Source organism: Chrysemys picta, chromosome 1 (genome assembly GCF_011386835.1).
Source record: "Chrysemys picta bellii isolate R12L10 chromosome 1, ASM1138683v2, whole genome shotgun sequence".
NCBI lineage: Eukaryota > Metazoa > Chordata > Testudines > Emydidae > Chrysemys > Chrysemys picta.
In genome coordinates, this window is record NC_088791.1 from 200,441,184 (window position 1) to 200,466,090 (window position 24,907).

Here is a 24,907-nt window from a genome sequence, read left to right on the forward strand (position 1 = left end):
TATCCTTAAATTAAACTTGAATAAATGCTCAAGCAGCATTTTTCTTACTTTGCTACCTATAAATGTAGATTATCATTGCTGGCAATATTTTGTGTGTGTGTGTACGGTGAAATGGATGTTTACTGACATTTACTGATTAAAAAATCTAATCCTTCCAAGCCTAGTTATATACATCTGAATCTCAAATATCCATAACAGGAATCAAATACTTCGGTTTGTTGAATTTACTTATCCTTACACTAGAAGAGAAATTGGAGCTAACTTTTTTTAACTCCTTCAGAAGTTTCTAAAGCTATATTTCATCATGGCTCAAGGAAAGCACCTGGGCCAGTTCATTTTACATTAAAATTTTATACTCACCTTCATAAGTATAGGTATGAGATTTTTGGCCTGAAAGACTTAAAATACATAATTGAAAAATAAACACTTCTCAACAGTTCAGTTCAGCTCCTCTCCTGACATTCTTTTGCTTTCTTAAACCAAATAAAGAATCAACAACATCCAGTACTACTTTGGTGAATTAAAATGATAAAACTTGTCTCTCAGACCAACAGAAGTTGGTCCAATACAAAATATTACTTAATCTACCTTCTCTCTAAACCTTCCAAAAAAATTCACCTTTAAGGCATGAGAAAATATTAACTAAATGTTCAAGATGGGAGCGTTGTTATGGCAGGGAGGGATTTATTAGATAGTAGAATAAACCATAAATGAGACCTGTTGGACTATTGAGTCATCTGAAGCCCAGACCTTCAGAAGGCTTTTGATAGGGTGGAATGCAGTCTCCTTATAAAACTAAACAAAAACACAAATGTGTATGTTGCTTATTTATAAGAAACTTGTGGCTAGAATTTAACAAATGTATTGCCCTGTTTCAGTTGGGTAGAGAGAACAAGCACAGTTGTTCACTTTCCTCCTTGTTATTTATGATCTTTGGTGTGCAAAGGATTCTAACTTGAAGTAATGCAATAATATTGAGTATATTCATTGATGGAGCTCAACACAATATTTTTTGGTATGCCAGTGATGTCCTGTTCCACTTAATCTGTTATAATATCTGAAGTTTTATCAGTCTGAAAGATTACAAAATTAACATGAGCATAAAAAGAATTGTTCCTCTTTGAACAGTGATGAAAAAGCCGTTGAAAACAATTTACATTTTCTTTAAGAGACTTAGGTGTGAGTGTTGCTCATAAAACTGAGTTATATGCCTCTGTCAGGCAAAAAGTAAAAAGGACTTTAAAAATGGAACAACTTCCCTTATCCTTCTTGGGTAGAAGTAAGGTTAAAAGTCACTGTATTGTCATGCTTCCTTTTTCTGATCCAAGTAATCTACAGTACCTAATTTGTTTAGCTCCTTTTTCAAAAACATTAGCTGTTTATGGCTCCAGAGAAAGTAATGCATGATGATGACCAGAATGAGATTATAGTCATACAAAGAAGTTGGTATTATGCTATGAGATTTTCAAACCTATTAGGAGTCCAGCTGGTTCCACTGTATGATAGGCCTAATTCAGAACCTACAGGATATAAACCTAGTTAGCTGAAAGTTGTGGAAGAATAAAGTGTATTTTAAAATAGATAGGTGCATAGATTTAGAAGGTGCCTGTAACACCATATGTGCTGAGGCACTTTAAAAACAAACTGGGCATGCAAGAATAATTTCCTGAAATCCTTTTGTGGGAAAACTCTTTAATAATAACAGGGATTTTTAAATGGTATTTCAGGTTCTGAGAGATGGAAGGTAGATGACATTGATTTTATAATTTTAAATAAAATAATTTAAAATCCTTTCAGCAGCTAAAGACGCAATTTTGTCATCTAGCTACAAGTTTTTACTCGTACCTACAAGTACAATATTGGACCACTTCAATCTTTTGACACAGGGCTGTTTCCCTCCATTTCCTTTGAATATATCACTGTTAGTTAACAGGACAGAATACTTTCATCAGGTCACTGCCTGTCTCTTGTGTTTATACAGCACATAGCACAGTGTGACCCATCCTGCATGGGTTGTTCAGGCACTGCCACAGCACAAAGAATAGTAATAGATTAAGCACTACACAAACTTATTGAAAGACCTGGGGTAAAATCCTGGCTCTGTTACATCAATGGCGAAAATCCCATTTGCTTCAATGGGGACAGAATTTCACTCAGAGAAGCAGTCATAGACTAAGAATATATAAACTTAAGCAAATGTGAAAGATGAATTTAATTAGTATGAGCTACATTTATTTAACATATTCTCCAAACCCATTGACCAGATGTCCCAGCCTAATTGCACTACCAACAAGAGGGAAATCAGTGGGGGAATTTGCTCAATATCTTAGATGTCTATTCATAAATGCAAGGAGTAAGGGAATAAACAGGAAGAACTCAAAATATTAGTACAGAAGCTAAATTATGACTTAACTGGCATCAGAGAGAGTTGTTGGGATAGGTTTCATGACTAGAATATTTGTACAGGGGGTATAGCTTGTTCAGGAAGGACAGGCAGGAGGAAAAGGGAGACGTGTTGCATTATACATCAAGAATATATACACTTGTTCTGAGGTACAGAGGGAGTTGAGGCAGACCAGTTGAATGTCTCTAGGTAAAGATAAATTAAAAATAGTGGTAATGTTATGGTAGGGACTACTATGATCACCAAATCAGGAACAGGAGGTGATGAAGCATTTCAGAACAAATAACAGAAATATCTAAAACATAAGACATGTTAGCAATGGAGGACTTTAACTACCCAGACATCTGCTGGAAAAATAATATGGCAAAACATAAAATTTCCAATAAGTTAGTGGAATGTAATGGGGACAACTTTTTGTTTCAGGAAATGAAGGAAGCAACCAGGAGAACTGCTATTTTAAACTTGATTCTGAGAGGAATTGGTAGTGAATCCAAAAGTTCAAGGCAATTTGGGTGACAGTGATCATAAGATGATAGATTTCATGATTCTAAGGCAAGGAAGAAGTGAGAGCAGCAGAATAAGGACAATAGACTTCCAAAAAGCAGACTTTTAAAAATTCAGAGAACTGGTAGGTAAATTCCCAGGGAAGAACATCTAGGGGAAAAAAGGAGTTCAGGAGAGCTGGCAGTTTCTCAAGGAGACGATATTAAATTCACAACTGCAACCTTTCCTGATGTGAAGGAAAGATAGGACAAATAGTAAGAGGCCAATATGGCTCCACTGGAAGCACTGTAATGACTTGAAAATCGAAAAGGAATTCTGAAAAATGTGGAAACAAATTGTGAAGGAGGTGTACAGAAGAATAACACACGTATATAGGGACAAAATCAGAAATGCTAAGGCACAAAATGAGTTATGCCTTGCAAAGGGCATAAAAGGCAATAAGAAGAGGTTCTTTAAATACATTAGGAGCAAGAGAAAGACAAAAAAGAGTAGGTCCTCTGCTTAGCGGGGAAGGAGAGCTAAAAGCTGATTACATCAAGAAGGCTGAGGTGTTTAATGCCTGTTTTGCTTCAATCTTCACTTGACCAGATAATCAACACAATTAATATTCACAACAAGGAGGAAGGAACACAAGTCAAAATAGGGAATTAATAGGTTAAAGAATATTAAGATAAGTTAGATGTATTCACATTGACAGGGCCTGATGAAATTCATCCTAGGGTACTTAACGCACTAACTGAAGCAATCTTGAGAGAGTCCAGAGGAGAGCAACAAAAATGATAAAAAGTTTAGAAAATCTGGTCTAGGAGGAAAAGCTAAAAAAATCTGGGCATGTTTAGACATGAGAAAAGTCAAGGGGGGGATGACAAATATGTAAGGATTGTAAGGAAGAGGACTGTGATCAATTAATCTTCATGTCCACTGAAGGTAGGACAATAAGTAATGGGTTTAATCTTCAGCAAGGGACAATTAAGTTAGATATTAGGAAAATCTTTGTAATTATAAGGGCAGTTAAGCACTGGAATAGGCTTCCAAGGGAGATTGTGGATTTCCAGTCATTGGATGTTTTTTAAGAACAGCTTGGACAAACACTTGTCATGGATGGTCTACATTTACTTGGTCGCGCCTCAGTGCAGGGGGCTGGACTTGATGACTTCTTGAGGTCCTTTCCAGTCATATGTTTCTGTTATTCTACGATCCACTGTTTCCCTGATGCCCCCCGTACAGAACTAGATTCAGGTTTAGTGTGTGGGAGTATGTGTGTGGTTACTTAAAATCTGATGGTAATAATTTCATTATAACAATATGTAAAGGGAAAAATCTGGGGAGTTCCAAAACATGGTTAGAATGGGAGAATTCTTATTCATTAACACACTATACCAATAAATACATGAGTACCAAGTTATGTCTTGATTCATGATCTTTAGTGGACTGAAAAAGCAAACATATCTGAGATAACCAAATGGTATAGAGTTAATACAGAAAATGCTAGTTTTAGTATATATGCTGTGAAATTATGTAAAGCTACTTAAAAAAATCCAAACAAGCTTAGGAAAATGTTCAGCAAATAGTAAAAATACTGTTGGAATAAAATGAAAAATGTCCATTGGCTCCAAAGATGAGTCTTTTGAGAATCTTGCCAGAATTGTCTCCTTTTCATAAACAGAGATTTCCCACGTTTTCTTTGACAATTTTATGTATTGTATTGCAGTGGAAGTCAGAAAAGTTCATTATAGTACTGAAGGGATTTCAGAAGCTTCATGGTGCACCATCAACAAAGGGTTGGTTTTACAAATTGAGGTGTTATAAGACTTTTAAAAAGGTAGGAATCCTTGATTTAGATACAATTCTTGACTAGATGATATGGACTTTTCCTTTGATTGTACTCCCTCTGGGCCTCATCCTGCAAAGAATTACACATGTGAGTAGTCTTAATATGACTACTTACATGAGTAAAGTTAATCATATACATAAGTCTTTGCAGGATCATCCTCAATAGCCCCAGTCCTTCAAATACTTAAGCATGTGCTTGAATTTTGACTTAATGGGACTTCCTGCATGCTTAAAGTCAAAGCACGTGCATATTTGCAGACTCAGAACCTATGTTTGTAAAGCTGAAGTCCTGTTAGATATAGCAGAAATCTGTGATACTCCTTGTAGGTAAAAACATAGCCATGCAATGTGAACTAAATGTTTAGATGTAGGTTTAGTGATAATGAGAGGATGTAAACACTTAATTGCAGATTTTACTAGTTACTTAGGGAGACTTGGATGCATTACTCTGTAGCAAATGAGAGATACAGGTTGGATACTGATATTTCAGATGTCAGGCTACCACAGACTAATTTTATAATTTAAATGCTTAAAGTATTTATTCAGAATATATATCATGTTATTAGTCTTGTATGAAAGTATGAAGCTGAATAGTTGGTAGTTTACAGGCACATTTGTTTTGCTAAGAGTTGCCAAGAAGAGGTCGATAGTTTGGAACAAGGATATCTGTGGTTGCTATGTGCAAAAACCTAGAACAAGCCAGCGGGAAATAATATCAGGGTGGGAGAGTATTGCTATGGTAACCAAGTATTTTATTTTAAAGGCGAGATGGATAACACAACAAGGATCAGTGAGACTTGGGTAGCAAAGTATTTTACACAAAATGGAGAAGACTAAAAGACAGCAATTGTGTTGTGCTCTTAACTGCATTTTGTTTGTTAGTCTCCAGCTAAGAGAAATTTCTGTAAAGTAGGAACAATTTATGCTGAAGCAATATTACAAAATATATTTTGCTTTTATTTTTTTAAACAGGAATGCTAGAACAGATTCCCCCCCCCCTTTTTTTTTACTCTATTTATAGAAGGAGGAAGATTTTCTTTTTAATTTGTGGATATGGGTGAAGAGTTCCCTTTTTCAAAAATGCAAATTGTGAATATTAAACCATATGCCAGATCTGTGCATTTAAATTATATTGTAAATGTGAGGTGTTTTACAAATAGCTGAATAATAATAATAGGCGCCTCAGAGGGCCTGATTCTGATCTCCCCATGACTGATTTGACTTTGAAAATCAGAGGTGCAAGGACATAAAAGCTCAGCTCAGTTCAGCTGCAGCTCAGAACTGGCACTTAAATTTCCTTTGCTGTTGGGGTAAATCTTCCTCTTCTCCCCCACTTGATGGAAACAGGGACTGAACTAGGCCTCCAGGCCTAACGGGTTGATCTGTACTCTACTTACCTTCTCTAGTCAGCTGCCTCCGAGCCAGCTACTGAGCAAAGGCAACAAGAGGAATCTGCAGCAAGGAAGGGGTAGGAATAGGGATTGAGCAGTGGCTGTTTACTGTGCAGTTGGAGAGGAGAGCCAGTGAGGAAATGTAAAGGCAGTATTCCTGGACCAAGAGAGAGGCAGATGCAATAGAAAAATGTCTTATTTTTCTTGTGTTTGTTTATTTGTCTGCCAGCTCTTCAGTCCCAATGCCCTGTTAAGCTGCATGGTTTGACTGTACTGTAGTCCATGAAGTAACAAGATTCTAGTTGATGGAATTCCATTCATAAGACAAAGTTTTGAGTTAATTAGCCCTGTTAGAGATGGGGCTGGTAGCTCTGCCTAAATGTAAGGCTGTCTGACACTTCCCATTATAAGACCCTCTTTTCAATTGCTTAAACATTGCCAAACTTTAACCACGCAGGCTGAAATTTTTTCATGCCAAGTGTCTGCCTCAGTAGTGTTTTCCCTGCCCCGTCTCCTGAAAAAAAAAAAAAAAAAAAAAAAAAAAAACAGGTAAAATGGTTCAGAGGAAAAGATTAGGGAAAAATATGTTTTCCCAAGGTTAAAAAAATTTGCAACCATTTTCTTAAGAAACTCTAGCAACCTCATGCATTGGAACAGGGACTTGAAACTTGCTAGGAAGGTGCTTGTGTCAGGGATGTGCCTTTTGACATCCCTGTGAAAAAAATCACCCAAATTTGGCCTAAATATAAGCCTTCGAAAAATTGCAGTTTGAACTTGTTCAGTAGAGACTTGTTAGAGTTTGGCAGCTAAATTCTCCAAGGCTTGCATCTGCAGTGAGCATTCTCCAGACCAGGGCTACAGGGGCTGAGCAGGACTTTCACAACAATTAGTGCTCCTGTCTGCTGTGGGTCATTGTGATGCTGAACACAGGAACTGAGAGTAGGGAGGGTGGCGCCCAGGCAGCGTGGAGGAGGAAGCTGTCTGGCCTTGAATATAAAGGTGACAAGAAGATGAATCTTGGAGAGGAGTGGAGGAGGCTGAAGGGGTGACAGTGTTAGTAGACTGGTACTAGGAGTTGCCAGAGGGGGACAGAGGGAGGGGGAAGGACTGAAATTGGCTGGACAAAGACACTGAGACTGGGACAAGGAGCCTAAGATGAGAAGTCTGGGGAGGGAGAATGGGAGCTGGGCAGTAGGGAAGACTTAGACATAGAGCCCCAAGAGGGAACCCGGGACTGCCTGTGCAGGGAGACTGGGACTGAGATGGGAGGCCTGAGGGGGTGGAGTCTGGGACTGGGACATGTAGCTGTGGGATTGTGAGGAACTGGAGTGGAGGAATACGGAACTGTGACAGTGACAGACTGGAGGGGATGGGGCCAAGGGGGTCTGGCTTATTGGAAATAGGGGCTAAAAAGTCTGTGATGACTAGAGCATACTACTCTCCAGAACCTTGAATGGAACCCAAGATTCCTAAATTTCTCCATTCCTCTGCTGTCAGCACATATCTGGTAAAATCGTTCTCCTCTAGCGCTGGTCCACTGGGAGGATGATAACCTACAGTTGCTATCAGTTACTCTGTTAGCTCAAGTAGCAGATATCTATGCGGTGGCTCTAAAAGGTTCCAGCTCTGCTGATGACTTATGTAGGTGTCAGTATGGTTCCACATGATGGAATATTTATTTTCAGCTTGCTTTTTAAAAACCTAGGAAATTAAACAAAAAAAATCTACATTAAAATAACATTATTAAGGTTGTAAAATCAAGCACTCAGAAGTTAAGAAACGGCAGAATTAAGTTTGCCTGTAACATGTTAATTCACATATACATTATGATATAGTATTTAATTACATGATCACATGGTACTTTTTCCGCAGGATGCCTGCCTCATTCAATGAATAGGATGGACCTACTCTGGGGATGAATCAGTTATGCTTAGCGAGCAAGGCTGCAGTCTGTAGGACTCCTGTTTGTTTTAGAAGTTGGAAGGTGTTTAGTGAATGAGAAAGGGAATTGCAGGAAAGAAAGGATGACCTCATGGTTAAGATGGCTGTATGATGCCCTGGAGAACTGGATTTTATCCCAGACTCCCACAGTGTTCCTATGTGGTGCTAGTCAAGTCACTTAAATCAGGATTTTCACATGCTGTCGTTAATTATATGTTCTGCTTTTTCTGGGTGACTAAGTCTGATTTATAAAAGTGCTGACCATTCACAGTTGAACCTAAAGTCAATGGGATCTGTACTTAAAACATATAAATTACTATAGAATGCTAAATATTCTGAAAATCAGATCCTAGGTGTCTCATATTAAATACCCAAAATTAGTGGATACTTTTGGCCTTAATCTGTCTGTGTGTCAGTTCCCCATCTGTAAAATGGGGATAAACCCTTCACCCCCAATCTCATTAATTAATGTTGGTAAAGCATTCAGATAGAATAGGGAAGAGCACCATAGAAAGCCTGTGAGGAAATAATTCTCTGTCTTCAGAGCAGTAACTGAGGCATGGGGCCACCCAAGGATTAAAAAAAAAATGAACAGCTGCTGAATAAGTGAGCACTACCCATCTTGCACACTGAATGAGGTGGGGGTCCTGTGGAAAAAATAGTTTGTGATTGTGTAATTAAATACTGTATCATAATTCATTCACACAAGGGTAATCTCAATTTTGTTGCACTGGTAATCTCAATTTTGTCGCACTGGTAATCTCAATTTTGTCATTTTCTAATTTTTAAGAGCTTAACTTTTCAACCTTTATAATGTATTCTTTAATGTAGCTTTGTGTGTAACACATATTTAGACTTCCTAGTATTTCTTGAATCACGTAGCCTTTTCCCTTACAAAATACAGTGTATGATCTCAAGAGATTCCTCCGAAGTATTAAATTAAATTATTGGCACGTGACTTATACTACTTATGCAGGGACCAAAATTTAATTCTCATGGTTCAAATAAATTGAGTAAAATTGGTTACTAAAAGCTGGTTGTCTGGACTATTTGTCATTCACATTTTGACTACTCCGTATTTATGTTCATTTAACTAGCAACCTGTCAAGACGTAGATTAGAAGTAGTAGAGTTTATCACACACTCTATAGGAAACATAGCTTTCAGTCCTAGTATTTACATATGGTGAATGGATTATATTTAGTTAAAGATTAGAACATGCAAAATTTGCACACAGCATTTGTAGGGCTGTCAACCCCCACTTACGTAAAACGTTCTGGCTTTCATTCAGTTTGTCAAGGTTCCTCCTTTTCTTTCTCATTCCCAAGATTCCCAGATAAAATAGGACTTGATTTAACTAGTAACATGCTAATGAGAAACATTGGGCTTCTAGCCATGAAAACTGTGAACAAGCTATTTGATTGAATTTTAATTAACATCTCCCATTCGTAAAGGAACAAGCTTTTGAAATAATTCTTTGAAAATTTTGAGATAGAAATTAGTGGTGATGTCTCTAAGACCAGAAAACTTTAACTTTGAACATTATAAAAACACACATTAATTTTATGTAATAAGGTTAATTTTTTAGATACAGTTCCATTACATTGTATAATTGGAGTTGTAATTCTCATCCAGAATTTTGATGCTTGTAAATTGTAACACTTAAGTTAATAATTTGGGTCCAGATAAATCTGTTTACCTAGACAGCCTGATTGCCAGTATTTGGCCTGTGTACACGTGGGTCATCTGTGGAATTTAAGTCATGAGCTGTCTCACTGAGGTAGGTAGTATTGAGTGAGAAGAACAGGTAAGGGGCCCCTAAAAACCCATTTTCTTCTCTGTCTTCATTCCGTCTCCTTGGCATCACTATATGACTTTCCCTTTGAGTTTTTCTGGCTGTGTAAGGGTCAATATAAAAATGGTAGCATAGAAGAAAACAAATATTCCTTCAAACAATTATGGGACAATATTTGTTCCTGGATTCATGCACTTGGAACTTCCATTCACTTTCATGGGAACTGTGTATCCAGTCCTGAGAGCAGAATTTGGAACCTTATAACCAAACATTTATGTAGTTGCATGGGAAAGAGGAGTTGCTTTTTTTTTTTTTAACCAATATTTATTTTCTAAGTATTCTTAAGATCTTTTCAGCTGTGGTGTTAAGACTTGTACGTAGGGAAGAATTAGAGCTTTCTCAGGCTGAGATTTTTATTTTGGGTCTATCATGCAAGATCCAATGTCACACTAGCAGTCTTATAAGTTCCTGTTCTTCTTTGAGTGCTTGCTCATGTCCATTCTGTATTAGGTGTGTGCGCTCATCACATGCACCGCTGCCGGAAGTTTTTCCCTCAGCAGTATCTGTAAGGGACCGGCTCTGGCGCCCTCTGGATTGGTGCCATATCTGCAAGTTCTTCAAACCTAGGATGAAGAAGGAGCATGATATCTGTCTAAGAGCACTCCTAATGGAGTCAGCACTCACTCCACCACCAAAGCAGCAGTCAGACTCCGCACCAAGCACTGTGCCGCCATGCGCAGTGCTCCCCCGGTGCCGTCCATGAAAAAGACTGGGAGGGGAAGATCTCCTACCTCCTGCAAGGGAAAGGAGAGGGCAAGAGATGAGCTAAGACCCTTGTTGGGCAGCTCAACATCCCCCTCGGGAAGTCAGGCCCCAGCTCAAGTCGCGCGCTGTAGCCCATCGCATGCCTTGCCTCCGACTCCAGATAGCAGTGCAGGCCCCGGCCAGCTTCAGGTGCTGTTGACGCCCGAAGCCCTTCAAGTAGCTCAGGAGATCCTGACACTCCCAGTGCCGCCCTCACCGGCTCCTGCAGTACCCCTGTCTCAGGGAAAACCCGCGTTGGGACCTATGCATGTGTCCTCGCCTCACCAGTATCATTCCCCATCGAGAGGGACGTCCTGCCAGTGTTCGCCACAGCCATCATGCCTCTGGATGGGAGAGGCAGGCTCAGTGAAGCTGTCTTTGGTCCCCACACCAGAGGCACCAATCAAGGGACTTGAAGAATATCTCACCGGTAGATTGGCACGGACCCTCTAAGGCACGCGGCAACCAGGAAGAACTCTGGGATGGTGGACCGACCGCAGGACAGTCCTGGAGGAGATTCTGTTCAACAACCCCCCTCACTCCACCGAGTTGGTGTCGGACGCCTTGGACCTCGGCCGGGGTGCGCATCTCGGCGACCTCCAGACACGAGGGATGTGGTCCCTGGCGGAGGCAAAGTTGCACATAAATGTCAAAAAGCTCAGAGTAGTCCAGCTGGCATACGGAGTCCTCCTGCCCCACCTGACGGGCAAGGTGGTATGAGTCCTGATGGACAACACAGTTTCGATGTTCTACATCAACAGGCAAGGGGAAGTGCGCTCGTTGGCTCTCTGTCAAGAGGCACTCTGTCTATGGGACTTCTACATCAGCCTCGGAATCCATCTGGAAGCTTGTCACCTTCCCGGCATCAGGAATACGCTGGCAGACCAGTTCAGCAGGGACTTCTCCTCACCACGAGTAGTTGCTCCATCCAGAGGAAGCCTGCATGATCTTCCAAAGGTGGGGAACTCCCCAAGTGGACCTGTTTGCTACCAGAGAGAGCAGGAAATGCCACTGGTTTTGCTCTCAGCAAGGTCTGAACAAGGGCTCCCTCTCCGATGCCTTCCTCCTGTCGTGGCCAGGGAGCCTGTTGTACGTGTTCCCTCTGATTCCACTCACCGACAGGGTCCTGGCAAAGATCAAGAGTGACAAAGCGCAGGTTGCCATGATCGCCCTGGCGTGGCCTTGCCAACGTTGGTTCGGCACGCTCGTGAGCTTGTCAGTGGCCCCTCCCTGGCCCCTGCCCAACCGCTTGGCTCTGCTGTCACAGGACCACGGCTGCTCCTACACCCCAACCTTGGGTCCCTCCACCTCTTGGTATATATGCTGCATGGCTGAACCCGAAGGAACGGACCTGTTTGGAAGGAGTCCAACAGGTACTCCTGGGGAGTAGGAAGCCCTCAACCAGACTGACTTACCTGGCCAAATGGTCGAGGTTTTCCCACTGGGCGTCCGAGCATGGCATTTCTCCCTTGCGTTCTTCCATACAGGCTGTCCTGGACTACGTGCTCCATTTGAGGAACCAGGGCCTGGCACACTCTTCCATTAGAGCACATTTGTGGCCATCTCCACTTCTCACCCGCCAATCCAAGGACAGACAGTGTTTTCCCATGACATGACTGTCAGATTCTTGAGAAGGCTCGAGAGACTCTTCCTGCAGGTACGGACTCCTGTCCTGCAATGGGATCTTAACTTGGTCTTCTCTAGGCTCACCAGCCCACCCTTTGAGCCACTGGGTTCCTGCTCCCTTTCCCACCTGTTGTGGAAGGTCGCGTTCCTGGTGGCGATGACGTCGGTGAGATGGGTCTCTGAAATTAAAGCCTTGACCTCAGAACTGCTGTGCACAGTTTTCTACAAAGATACGGTTCAGTTGTGGCCCCACCTGGCCTTCCTGCCAAAGGTGGTCTCCATCTTCCATATGAACCAGGACATCTTCCTCCCAGTGTTCTGTCCCAAACTGCACAAGACCAATGAGGAGAGGCGTCTTCATGCCCTGGACATCTGGAAGGCCGTGGTTTTCTACTTAGAACGTGCCAAGCCTTTCTGAAAATTGACTCAACTCTTCATCGCTACAGCGGATAGGATGAAGGGTAACCTGGTGTCCTCGCAGAGGATTTCTAATTGGATTATCTCATGCATAAGGACCTATTATGACCTGGCAGGGGTTCCGCCGCCACCGATTGTCAGAGCCCACTCGACTAGAGCACAGGTGTCTTCGGCGGCCTTCCTGGCGCACATCCCTATTCAGGACATCTATAGAGCCGCAACATGGTCCTCTGTTCACACGTTTACTGCTCATTATGCCATCACTCAGCAGGCCAGAGACGACACTGGGTTCAGCAGAGCTGTGTTGCAATCTACACGTCCGTGAACTCCTATCCACCTCCAGGGGTACTGCTTTGGAGTCACCTAATATGGAATGGACATGAGCAAGCACTTGAAGAAGAAAAGACAGTTACCTTTTCCGTAAGTGGTGTTCTTCGAGATGTGTTGATCATGTCCATTCCACAACCCATCCTCCTTCCCCGCTGTTGGAGTTTCGAGCAAGAAGGAACTGAGGGTGGGGGGAGCCAGCAGCGGCCCTTATATCACGCCCTGCTGGCGCCACTCCAGAGGGCGCCAGAGCCGATCTCTTATGGATACTGCTGAAGGAAAAATTTCCGGCACCGGTGCATGTGGCGAGCGCACACATCTAATGTGGAATGGACAAGAGCAACACATCTCGAAGAACACCAGTTACAGAAAAGGTAACTGTCTTTTACTTATTTTTGCAGTACCAGTTACTGAAAAGTTTTCAGTTAGCTGGTACTATCAAAATAGATATTAGGTTTTATACCTTGTTTCCACTTACATAGATTAGTATAGTAGCATAGCATCATATTTACTTAAATAGTGCATTACGTATAGTTTTATTGTATTAACATAGGTAGCATCACCTTGTGATGGAAGATTCATATGTTTCTCAGGTGCAAACGACATCTTTGTCTCTCTATATGAAGGGAAGGGCACACTGAAAAAATTTAGGGCTCTCAATCGCAGTTAATGCAAGCGATTAATGCAAAAAAATTTGATTAAAAATAGTTGTGATTAATTGCAGTTTCAATAGTGCTATTAAACAATAAATACCAATTTACATTTATATTTTGGATGTTTTTCTACATGTTCAAATACATTGGTTTCAGTTACAACACAGAATACAAAGTGTACAGTGCTCACTTTATATTATTTTTATTACAAATATTTTCACTGTAAAGAAAAAAAAAGTAATAATATTTTTCAGTTCTCCTCAATCAACGAATGTCCTGCAATTTCTTTATCCTGAAAGTGCAATTTACAAATTTAGATTTTTTTTTTTTACATAACTGCACTCAATAAAACCAAAACAATGTAAAACTTTAGAACTTACAAGTCCATTCATTCTTCTCTCTTATTCAGCCAATCGCTAAGACAAACATGTTTGTTTGTATTTATGGGAGATAATTCTGCCCGCTTCTTATTTACAATGTCACCTGAAAGTGAGAACAGGCGTTCACATGGCATTGTTGTAGCCAGAGTTGCAGGGTATTGATGTGCCAGATACTTTAAATATTTGTATGCCCCTTCATGCTTCGACTTGTAGGTTTTAAAGTTTTACATTGTTTTGTTTTTGAGTGCAGTTACGTATAAAAAAATAATAATTCTACATTTGTAAGTTGCACTTTCATAATAGAAATTGTACTACAGTCCTTGAGGGGAACTGAAAAAAAATACTATTTCTTTTGTTTATCTTTTTACAGTGAAAATATTTATATTAAAAATAATAATATAAAGCCAGCACTGTACACTATTTTGTATTGTAATTGAAATCAATATGTTTGAAAATGTAGAAAACATCCAAAAATATCATAAATTTAATTTGGTATTCTATTATTGTTTAGCAGTGCGATTAAAATTGTGATTAACTGTGACTATTTTTTTATCTCACATTTAATTATGATTTTTTTTTTTACTCATTTGACAGCCCTAAAAAAATTATTTGGGATTTTGAGCCTATAGCTTGGGTGTGCTAAACTTCTCTTGCTGGTCTTTGTGGGAGTCACAAAATGCCCTTGTTGGTGAGCCTACCATAAAAATATGAATAGGACTCTGGGCACATTCCGCCCACATCTCATTTGAGTAAATGAACAATCAAGCCCCATCACAACATTGACACTTACATCTGATGACTTGTTCGCATATTTTGTGTATCAGTTAGGTTATTTTTCTGACCCTATTGCCAAAAGGTCTAGCTAATAACTCAATCTCTAAAATGTCAGACATGATGATGGAAAAAGGGAAAATCACATGAGAGAGTTAACCACAGCTTTTCCTGTGGGTCTTGCTATCAAAGAATATGCTGCTACTGGTTCATCAGTCAAACCCAAATTAAAAAGAGAACGCTGCTGCAGTCACTGCTTCTGCTGTTCTGCATGTTGTTATTATGGGACCATACAATAAACACATGCTTAAACAACTTCAGTATTTATAGTTATAACTGCAAACAATATTTTTTAAATCATTTTTGTCAAGCTTCTCTACATTCTCCCTTCCCAACCCTCTCTTCTTGAAATGCCAAATAAAGCTAGGGGGCTTCTTACATTGTGAGGATAATGAATAAAAACATGACAGCATTGCACATGTAGTGGAAGTGCACTAAGAGTTAATTTACCTATACCTTTATAATTCTTCTCCAAAAATAATTCTGGTATTTCAAAGGGACAGGAACAAACCTAAGCATCTCTGAGTCAAGGAGGGATAATAAAACCTAGTTAATCAAGTCTAGTGGAATGAAAGTAAAAAGTAGAAGGTGCTGATAATGACATAAAAGTTCACCTCCGTTGAAGTGTCACCCAACTTCGCTCACCTTTTTAAAAGATATGCTTATATAGGGAGGGAGGGGGTTAATTTACAACCTTTCCTGCTACAAAGTGCAAATTACTTTCATTTTGCTAAGCCAGTCCCCAGTAACTACACCTCATTATTTCCTCTAAATATAAACTACTTTAAGTTACTATTAATTATTTCACAGATACTGTGTAATAGCATAAAGTCTGTGGCTAATTCCTGTGTTAATGTTGCATTCCCTGCTCCATGCAATACTGCTTTGGCACTGAAAAAACAAGAACTGAAAGAGGTTCTAGAAATAAATTGCTATAGAAGATTTAGGACAGTGTTCATGTTTAAAATGTTGGAAAACTATTGTGAGAGAACATGTCAGACACACCCTGTCTAAAAGTCTGTAAACATTCTATGTGTATAACTTGTGTACATTAATGTACATCCAGGAGCTGAGATTTGCAGCACCATTCAATCAGACTTTTAAGTATCTTTTTAGTTAGAATATAATTCAGAAGATAGATCCATGTACTTCAAAACTTCACCATTATGGTCAGAGATATAATGCCTGGATTTTGAGAAAATTTGGTTTGCTTCCATTTCTTTGACTTTTTATCTTGCTTGGGCAAAAACTGACTCTTTGGATATAGTGTTCATTTTTGCCCTGTTACATGTTAGACTGCATATGCTTAAAAGTGGTAGTCATTTTTGTTTAGAACTATAGTGTGCTTTTAAGACACTGCACTCCTCAGCAATCCCAAGAGTATAGTGGAACTGTACTAGCCTTTAAGAAGATGCAGCACACACTACCTTCTTTTCCCAGCTATCTCTGTCTGCTATGGAGGTAGCAAAATCCTCATGAAGTCCTTGTACACCTCTACCCCGATATAGCGCTGTCCTGGGGAGCCAAAAAAATCTTACTGCATTATAGGTGAAACCGCGTTATATCGAACTTGCTTTGATCCGCCAGAGCCGCAGCCCCCCCCCCCCCCCCCCCCCCCCCCCCCGGAGCGCTGCTTCACAACGTTGTATCTGAATTTGTGTTATATCGGGTCGCGTTATATCGGAGTAGAGGTGTACTTCAGGAGAGGAAGAGACACATTTTGCCCAGCCCCTGCTTATGTGCAAGGCTCCTTGAATTCTTCATTTCCATCCATCTCCAGATAGAAGTAGGGGTCTTTTTTTGTTTGTTTGTTTGTTTTTTGTTTAAGCTGCCACTATTTCTCTAAAGCCATTTATTTAAGGCTATTGCTCTTCAAAACATATATTCATAGATTCCAAGATAAAATGGTCTACTGTGATCATCTAGTCTGACCTCCTGTGTAACTTAGGCTGTAGAACTTCCCCAAAATAATGCTAGAGCATAGCTAGAGCATAGCTTTTAGAAAAGCATCCAGTCTTGATTTTAAAAATTGTCTGCGATAAAAATTGTCCGTGACCTTTGATAAGTTATTCCAATGGTTAATTACTCAGTGTTAAAAATTTACACCTTATTTCCAGTCTGAATTTGTCCAGCTTCAACTTCCAGTCATTGGATTGTGTTATCCTGCGGTTCTCAAACTGTGGGTCGGGACCCAAAGTGGGTCATGACTCCATTTTAATGGGGTCACCAGGGCTGGCATTAGACTTGCTGAGACCTAGGGCCAATGTCCCACTGCATGGGGCCAAAACCGAAGCCCTTGGGCTTCATCCCTGGGTGGTGGGGCTGAGGTTACAGGCCCCCTGCCTGGGGCTGAATCTCTTGGGCTTTGGCTTTGGCCTCCCCACTCAGGGCGGCGGGACTCGGGCAGGCTCAGGCTTCAATCCTCCCTTCTGGGGTTGTGTAGTAATTTTTGTTGTCAGAAGGGAGTCTTGGTGCAATGAAGTTTGAGAACCCCTGTGTTATGCTTTTCTCTTCTAGACTGAAGAGCCCATTATCAAATATTAGTTCCCCATGTAGGTACTTATAGACTGTAATCAAGTCACACCTTAACCTTGTCTTTGTTAAACTAAATTGATTAAACTCTTTGAGTCTATCACTATAAGGCATGTTTTCTAATCCTTTAATCATTTTCGTGGCTCTTCTCTAAATCCTCTCTAATTTATCAATATCTTTTATTGAATTGTGGACACCAGAACTGGACACGGTATTCCAGCAGTGGTTGCACCAGGTGATAAAATAACCTCTTTACCATCTAAGGATTACAGTATCCCTTTTGGCCACAGCATCACACTGGAAGCTCATGTGCAGCTGATTATTCACCCCACCCTCAAACCTTTTCAGAGTCACTGCTTCCTGTCCTGTCAGTGTAGCATACATTCTATGTGTATTTTTACATTTAACCATCTTAAAACACCCAGTGTTGGCTTGCACCCAGCTTACAAAGAGATCCAGATCACTCTGAATCAGTGACCTGTCCTCTGTATTATTTAACCACACCCCTGATTTTTCTGTCATCTGCAAACTTTTCCAGTGATGATTTTATATTTTCTTCGAGATCATTAATAAAAGTGTTAAATCATTTAGGGCCAAGAACCGGTCCTTGCGGGACCGCCCCCCCCAGAAACTCACCATTTCAGTGATGATGCCCCATTTAGAGTTACATTTTGAGACCCATCAGTTAGCCAGCTTTTAATCCATTTAATGGGTGCCAATGTAATTTTATATCTGTCTAGCTTCTTTAATCAAAATGTCATGCTGGACCATAGACAAAACTATTACTTTTATCAAACAAACTTGTAATCTTATTTAAAAAATTGTTAGTTTGACAGGATCTGTTTTCCATAAACCCATGTTGATTGGCATTAATTGTATTATACTCCTATCATTCTTTATTAATTGAGTCCCATATCATCTGCTCCATTATCTTGCCCAGAATCAATGTCAGGTTGACAGGACTGTAATTACCTGGGTCATCCCATTTACTCTTGTTAAATATTGGTACAATATTTGCTTTTTTCCAGTCTTTTGGAACTTCTCTGGTGTTCCAAGACATATTGAATATCAATATTAATGGTCCTTCTACATTTAGGTAGTGAATTAATGATCCAAATTCTCCACTGATGTAAATTTGATTCAGCAGCTATCTCAATAGACCTGCACCAGTATGCTTCAGAAGAGAATTTATCCAGTATGCTGATTCTAGATGGATATTTTGAAGAAGGCGAGTTTTGAAAAATTTGAATATTTCTGCCACATTTGTCACTCCTGTGGTGCAAGCTGAAAATTCTAACGTTCAAGCCTCCCCACCAATTCCCAGAATTGTTGTAATAGCCATATCACATTTTATTTCTCTCTCGCTCCCCCTGCCACTAGTTTACCAAACCATTAGTAACTATTTGTCATAATAGGACCTTTGTTATAGTAAACGGCTCACTCTGAGCTGGCTGAACTATATTAGTTATATATCAATAGCCGTGTTACTTTCTTTTTTTCTTGTTTTAATTAAATAGTCCAGTCCTTCTCAGTTCCTAGAGGACTCTAGAAACTAAAAATGTGTTCTGCTGCACAGGTTATTCTAGCTACTAAAGAAGATTTGCTTATTCCTGTACAGACTTGTAAGACTAGCTTTGAGGGGAGGGAAGGGTGAAGTGTCTGCCAAAACAGAAGTCTTCCAGCCCAAATCATATTCGGGAAGCATCAGCCTTGAGAACAGGATACAAGAAAGAAATATGCCCATCTGGGTAGCAATTGCCTAAAAGTCACTAGAAAAGTATCTACAGGGACTGGGGAAACAAGCTGACCAGTTAAAAATATTCCCAGAAGACTCCGTATGTCTTATTTCATTATACTTCTTTAGACAAGTTTTAATTAGTGTGTCTACTATTATCAACACCAGGAAAGACCTTATTAACTTATGCTCAGTGTCATGATTTCAGCCACAGCTTCTACATCTAGAATTTGTTGTGCACACCAGTTTTAACAAATTTGCTACCATTTAATCAGACACATGCTCAGCATGTGGCACGTATGGATTGAAGTTGGAAGAATTGAATTTGAGTTCATCCAAGTATTGTACTGTACCAAAGCTCCTGTAGAAAAAGTTAGTTACTAACATGTCACTGCTTGGGAAATGGACAAACATGAACAACAGTACCTTGCTGCACTGGCATAAACTCAAAAACTTGTTTGTTATTCAGGACTTCTTTAGTTTACAAATTCTTGTGGCATGAAATCTGGTTCATGGTTCACTCCCAATTTTTCTTAGTCTTGCACCAAATAACACTTACAATTCTTACAGGGTTAAAGTTGGTTTCTGTTTGCAGTGATATTGAACTGTGTGCTACTTCTTAATAATTTGTAAGGCCTTGTCTACACTACGAGAGTAGTTCGATTTTACTTGCATCGAATTTTTGTAATCGATATTGCAAAGTCGAACGTGTGTGTCCACACTAAGGACAGTAATTCGACTTTGTGCGTCCACACTAACGGTGATAGCGTCGACATTCGAAGCGGTGCACTGTGGTCAGCTATCCCACAGTTCCCGCAGTCCCCTCTGCCCATTGGAATTCTGGGTGTAGCCGGCAATGCCTTCTGGGTAACAAAATGAGTCGAGGGTGCTTTTGGGAAACTGTCGTCATCCGTCCATCACTCCCGCCCTCCCTCCCTGAAAGCGCCGGCGGGAAAACAGTTCGCGCGCTTTTCCAGTCATTGACAGCGCGGACGCCACTGTACTCCGAGCATGGAGCCCGCTGCGACCATCGCTGCAGTTGTGGCCGCTCTCAACGTCTCGCAGCTTATCATAAAGGTTTCCCTGAGGCAGATGCAGAAAAGTCAGGCAAGGAGGCTACGGCACCGCGGTGATGTCCTGAAGTCTGAGAGTAGCACAGACCTGTCAGAAAGCAGGCGACCCAGCGCCGAGGACATCACAGTGGCAATGGGTCATGTTGATGCCGTGGAACGGCGATTCTGGGCACGGGAGACAAGCACTGAGTGGTGGGACCGCATAGTGCTGCAGGTCTGGGATGAATCCCAGTGGCTGCGAAACTTTCGCATGCGGAAGGGAACTTTCCTGGAACTTTGTGAGTTGCTGTCCCCTGCCCTGAAGCGCAGTGACACCCGGTTGCGAGCTGCACTGAGTGTACAGAAGCGAGTGGCCATAGCCCTGTGGAAGCTTGCAACGCCAGACAGCTACCGGTCAGTCGCGAACCAGTTTGGGGTGGGCAAATCTACCGTGGGGGTTGTTGTGATGCAAGTAGCGAAGGCAATCGTTGATGTACTGCTGCCAAAGGTAGTGACCCTGGGAAACGTGGAGGCGATCATAGATGGCTTCGCAGCGATGGGATTCCCAAACTGCGGTGGGGCCATAGATGGAACTCACATCCCTATCCTGGCACCGGACCACCAGGCCACCCAGTACATTAACCGAAAGGGATACTTTTCCATGGTGCTGCAAGCACTGGTGGACCACAGGGGACGTTTTACCAACATCTACGTGGGATGGCCGGGCAAGGTTCATGACGCTCGTGTTTTCAGGAACTCTGGTCTGTTTAGACGGCTGCAACAAGGTATTTACTTCCCGGACCGCAAAATAACTGTTGGGGATGTGGAGATGCCTATAGTCATCCTCGGGGACCCAGCCTACCCGCTAATGCCCTGGCTCATGAAGCCCTATACTGGCGCCCTGGACACTGAAAAAGAACTCTTCAACTACCGGCTGAGCAAGTGCAGAATGGTGGTGGAGTGTGCTTTTGGCCGTCTCAAGGGGAGATGGAGAAGCTTACTGACTCGCTGTGATCTCAGCGAAACCAATATCCCCATTGTTATAGCAGCTTGCTGTGTGCTCCACAATCTCTGTGAGAGCAAGGGGGAGACCTTTATGGCGGGGTGGGAGGTTGACGAAAATAGCCTGGCTGGTGATTACTCACAGCCAGACAGCCGGGCGATTAGAAGAGACCAGCGGGAAGCGCTGTGCATCCGGGAGGCTTTGAAAGCAAAGTTCCTGAGTGAGCAGGGTAACCTGTGATTTTATAGTTTGTGTACTGAGAAGCTAAACCTGCCCCCGTTTCTTTACCCAGGTAATGTTGACTATCCTATCCAGTTACATACCCCCTTCACCCCCCCTCCAACACACGTGTCGAAATAAAAATAGTTCTACTTTGTTAAAGCACACCGTTTTCTTTAATACTGTTTTCGCGGGAATTTTTTAAAACTGGGACGCAGACTGTGGTGCGGGGCGGGTCTAGTGTTGTGATGCGAATGCAGCTTCTAAACTCAAGGATTGACAGGCTCCGCTGCGGTGGGATGCTTGTTTCAACGGAGCCTGTCACCCCTCCTGATCGGGACTGTGTGTATGGGAGGTCTATTTGACTTTGTGGCAGGGGGAGGACGGTTACAGATCCCATGCTGTGTGGCTCTGTGATCCTGTCTAAGGACCGGCGCTTAAGATCTGTAACTGCCCTCCCCCGCCACAAAGTCACAGAGCAACCCACCCCCCCCAACATTACATCAAAACAACCTCCCAGACTAACCGGGGCAACTAGTCACTGCATCACTGCACTGTGTATGTGCCCTGCTGCTGTGCCTGCCCCCGACTATGTACCCTGCCAAAGGAGACTGTCCTGTCCAATTTCCAACCCCCTTTCCCCTCCTCCTCCAAAAGAACATGATTGAAACAGTAGTTAACAGAAACGAATTTTTTATTATCAACTACACATGGCATTGGGAGGTGAAACTTGGACGTGGGCTTGTGTCAGGCGGGAAGGAAAGAACTTTTCAAATTTTGGGAAATGAGAGCCTTCTGCTACTAGAGCTCTCTGCAGGGGTGGAGTGAGAGTTAGCAGGGACTCTGCCGCCTCTCCTTCTTTGCACTTTGGGTGAGGTGGGTATGGGACTTGGTGGCGGGGGAGGGCGGTTAGAGATGGACTGCAGCGGGGCTCTGTCCTCCTGCCTCCGTTCCTGCAGAACATCCACAAGGCGCCGGAGTGTGTCCGTTTGCTCCCTCAGTAGTCCAAGCAGCGTTAGAGTCGCCTGCTGGTCTTCCTGACGCCACCTCTCCTCCCGATCCATGTTGGCTTGGTGCATTCGGGTCAAGTTCTCCCGCCACTGGGTCTGCTGTGCTGCCTGGGCTTGGGAAGAGGCCATAAGCTCAGAGAACATGTCCTCCCGTGTCCTCTTCTTCCTACGCCTAATCCGCGCTAGCCTCTGGGAGTGTGATTCCAGGCTAGGTTGTGAGACAGTCGCAGACGGGGCTGTGGAAATGGGAAAAAGGGAGTGAATTCCTCTGAAAGATAAATGTAGTTGTGAACAAAGAACATAGTCTTTCTCTGTGAACAAGACCATGCACAGCACCTTTCACATGCGCACTCAGCACAAGGTCGAATTCTCGGCCTTCGCATTCTGTGCCTGGGGTCTTGAACAGCACATTTGAGAAGCGAGGCAGCACAACGGAATTTCTGTTGCAGGCAGACATGGTAAGCCGTACACTTGTGGCAGTTTAAAACTTTTATATTACCACTGGCCTCATTTCACATTTAAATCAATGTCAGTCCCTGCTGCCAGCAATCCGGCAAGCGGGAACTCTGCCCCTGTCCCACCCCCTCGCGGCTGTCCCCGGGAACGATCCCTTTCGGCTGCCCCTCTCCCGCCTCCACCGCGTGGCTGCAAACCAGCGGTTACAGTTCTGTAAAGGAACGGGAAAGCAGTCCCAACACTAACATTCCCCTACCTAATTAAAAGCAGGTCACCATGGCCGACATCACCCTGATGAGGATCTCCGAGAGCGACAAAGAGAGAATGCTCCGGGAAAGCCTCCAAAGACCAGGGCCGTATGCCGCCCTGCTGTGCAGAGCAATGATCCCCGAGTACCTGATAATCTCGTGGCGCGGCAACGTGTCGTACTTCGGAGGACCCAATAAGGCCGCTCTCCCCAAGAACCTCATGCAACGGCTTTCAAGTTACCTCCAGGAGAGCTTCATCGAGATGTCCCAGGAGGATTACTGCTCTATCCCCGCACATATAGACCGCATTTTACTGTAGCTGCAGTAGCAGGGAATACACAGTAGAGCGGCTTGTGCAGGACAATCACTGAAAACCGGACATTGCTAGATTTCTTTTCAAAACTTGCACTGCCCCTTACTAAACCGTTAAGCGCCTAGGGCACACTAATCATGAACAACCCATTCTTTTAATTGTTAATATTCCTGTTTTGTTAAAAATAAATGTTTAGATGTTTACAACACTTACTGGCTGATCCTTCACCAGATTCTGTGTCCGGGGTAATGGCTGGGGACGCTTCGTAGGGGATCTCTGTAAGGGTGATGAAGAGATCCTGGCTGTCGGGGAAATCAGCGTTGTGAGAGCTGCCAACTGCCTCGCCCTCCTCATCTCCTTCCTCATCTTCCCCGTCCCCTAACATGTCTGAGGAACCGGCCGTGGACAGTATCCCATCCTCAGAGTCCACGGTCACTGGTGGGGTAGTGGTGGCGGCAGCACCGAGGATGGAATGCAGTGCCTCGTAGAAACGGGATGTCTGGGGATGGGATCCGGAGCGTCCGTTTGCCTCTTTGGTCTTCTGGTAGCCTTGTCTCAGCTCCTTGATTTTCACGCGGCACTGCGTTGCATCCCGGCTGTATCCTCTCTCTGCCATGTCTTTAGAGATCTTCTCGTAGATCTTTGCATTCCTTCTTTTGGATCGCAGCTCGGAAAGCACGGACTCATCGCCCCACACAGCGATGAGATCCAAGACTTCACGATCAGTCCATGCTGGGGCTCTCTTTCTATTCACAGACTGCATGGCCATCACTGCTGGAGAGCTCTGCATCGTTGCCAGTGCTGCTGTGCTCGCCACGATGTCCAGACAGGAAATGAGATTCAAACTGGCCAGACAGGAAAAGGAATTCAAATTCAAATTTTCCCGGGGCTTTTCCTGTGTGGCTGGTCAGAGCATCCGAGCTCGCACTGCTGTCCAGAGCGTCAACAGAGTGGTGCACTGTGGGATAGCTCCCGGAGCTATTAGCGTCGATTTCCATCCACACCTAGCCTAATTCGACATGGCCATGTCGAATTTAGCGCTACTCCCCTCGTCGGGGAGGAGTACAGAAGTCGAATTAAAGAGACCTCTATGTCGAACTAAATAGCATCGCAGTGTGGACGGGTGCAGGGTTAATTCGATTTAACGGCGCTAACTTCGACATAAACGCCTAGTGTAGACCAGGCCTTAGTGAAAAGAAGGAAGGGTGATTTTGTGATTGAGGCACAGGACTGCGAGCCAGGAGATCCACTTCCTGGCTCTGTGGCAGAGGTTCCCTGTCTGACCTTTAGCAAATCATTTAATATTCCTGTAAACAGATAACTTCCCCACTTGTAAAGGGATAATTATATTTGTCCCTAATACAGAGTGTTGTGAAACTTAATTCATTAATATTTGTATAGTGCAGGGGTAGGCAACCTATGGCACGCGTGCCA

General features: G+C 42.6%; 1 protein-coding gene and 1 long non-coding RNA gene across 3 annotated transcripts in view; one reads left to right on the forward strand and one right to left on the reverse strand.

Annotated features, from left to right (window-relative positions):
• LOC101936647 (uncharacterized) overlaps positions 1-24,907 on the forward strand; it is a 182,644-nt gene that overhangs the window by 30,256 nt on the left and 127,481 nt on the right. The window lies entirely within an intron of this gene.
• Positions 22,123-24,669, reverse strand: LOC135977436 (uncharacterized). The gene is made up of 2 exons (XM_065578426.1): positions 23,687-24,669; positions 22,123-22,692 (listed from the first exon to the last, which is right to left on the reverse strand). The coding sequence occupies exons 1-2, from the start codon at positions 24,261-24,263 to the stop codon at positions 22,217-22,219; spliced, it is 1,053 nt and encodes a 350-aa protein (XP_065434498.1). The 5' UTR covers positions 24,264-24,669; the 3' UTR covers positions 22,123-22,216.

What these genes read in the sequence shown, in the direction of transcription:
- LOC135977436 (XM_065578426.1), bottom strand. Translation starts at nt 24,263, where the DNA reads ATGCAGAGCTCTCCAGCAGTGATGGCCATGCAGTCTGTGAATAGAAAG. An exon ending in ATCTGGTGAAGGATCAGCCA is followed by an intron (nt 22,693 to 23,686) that starts GTAAGTGTTGTA and finishes CCATTTCCACAG; the next exon opens with CCCCGTCTGCGACTGTCTCA.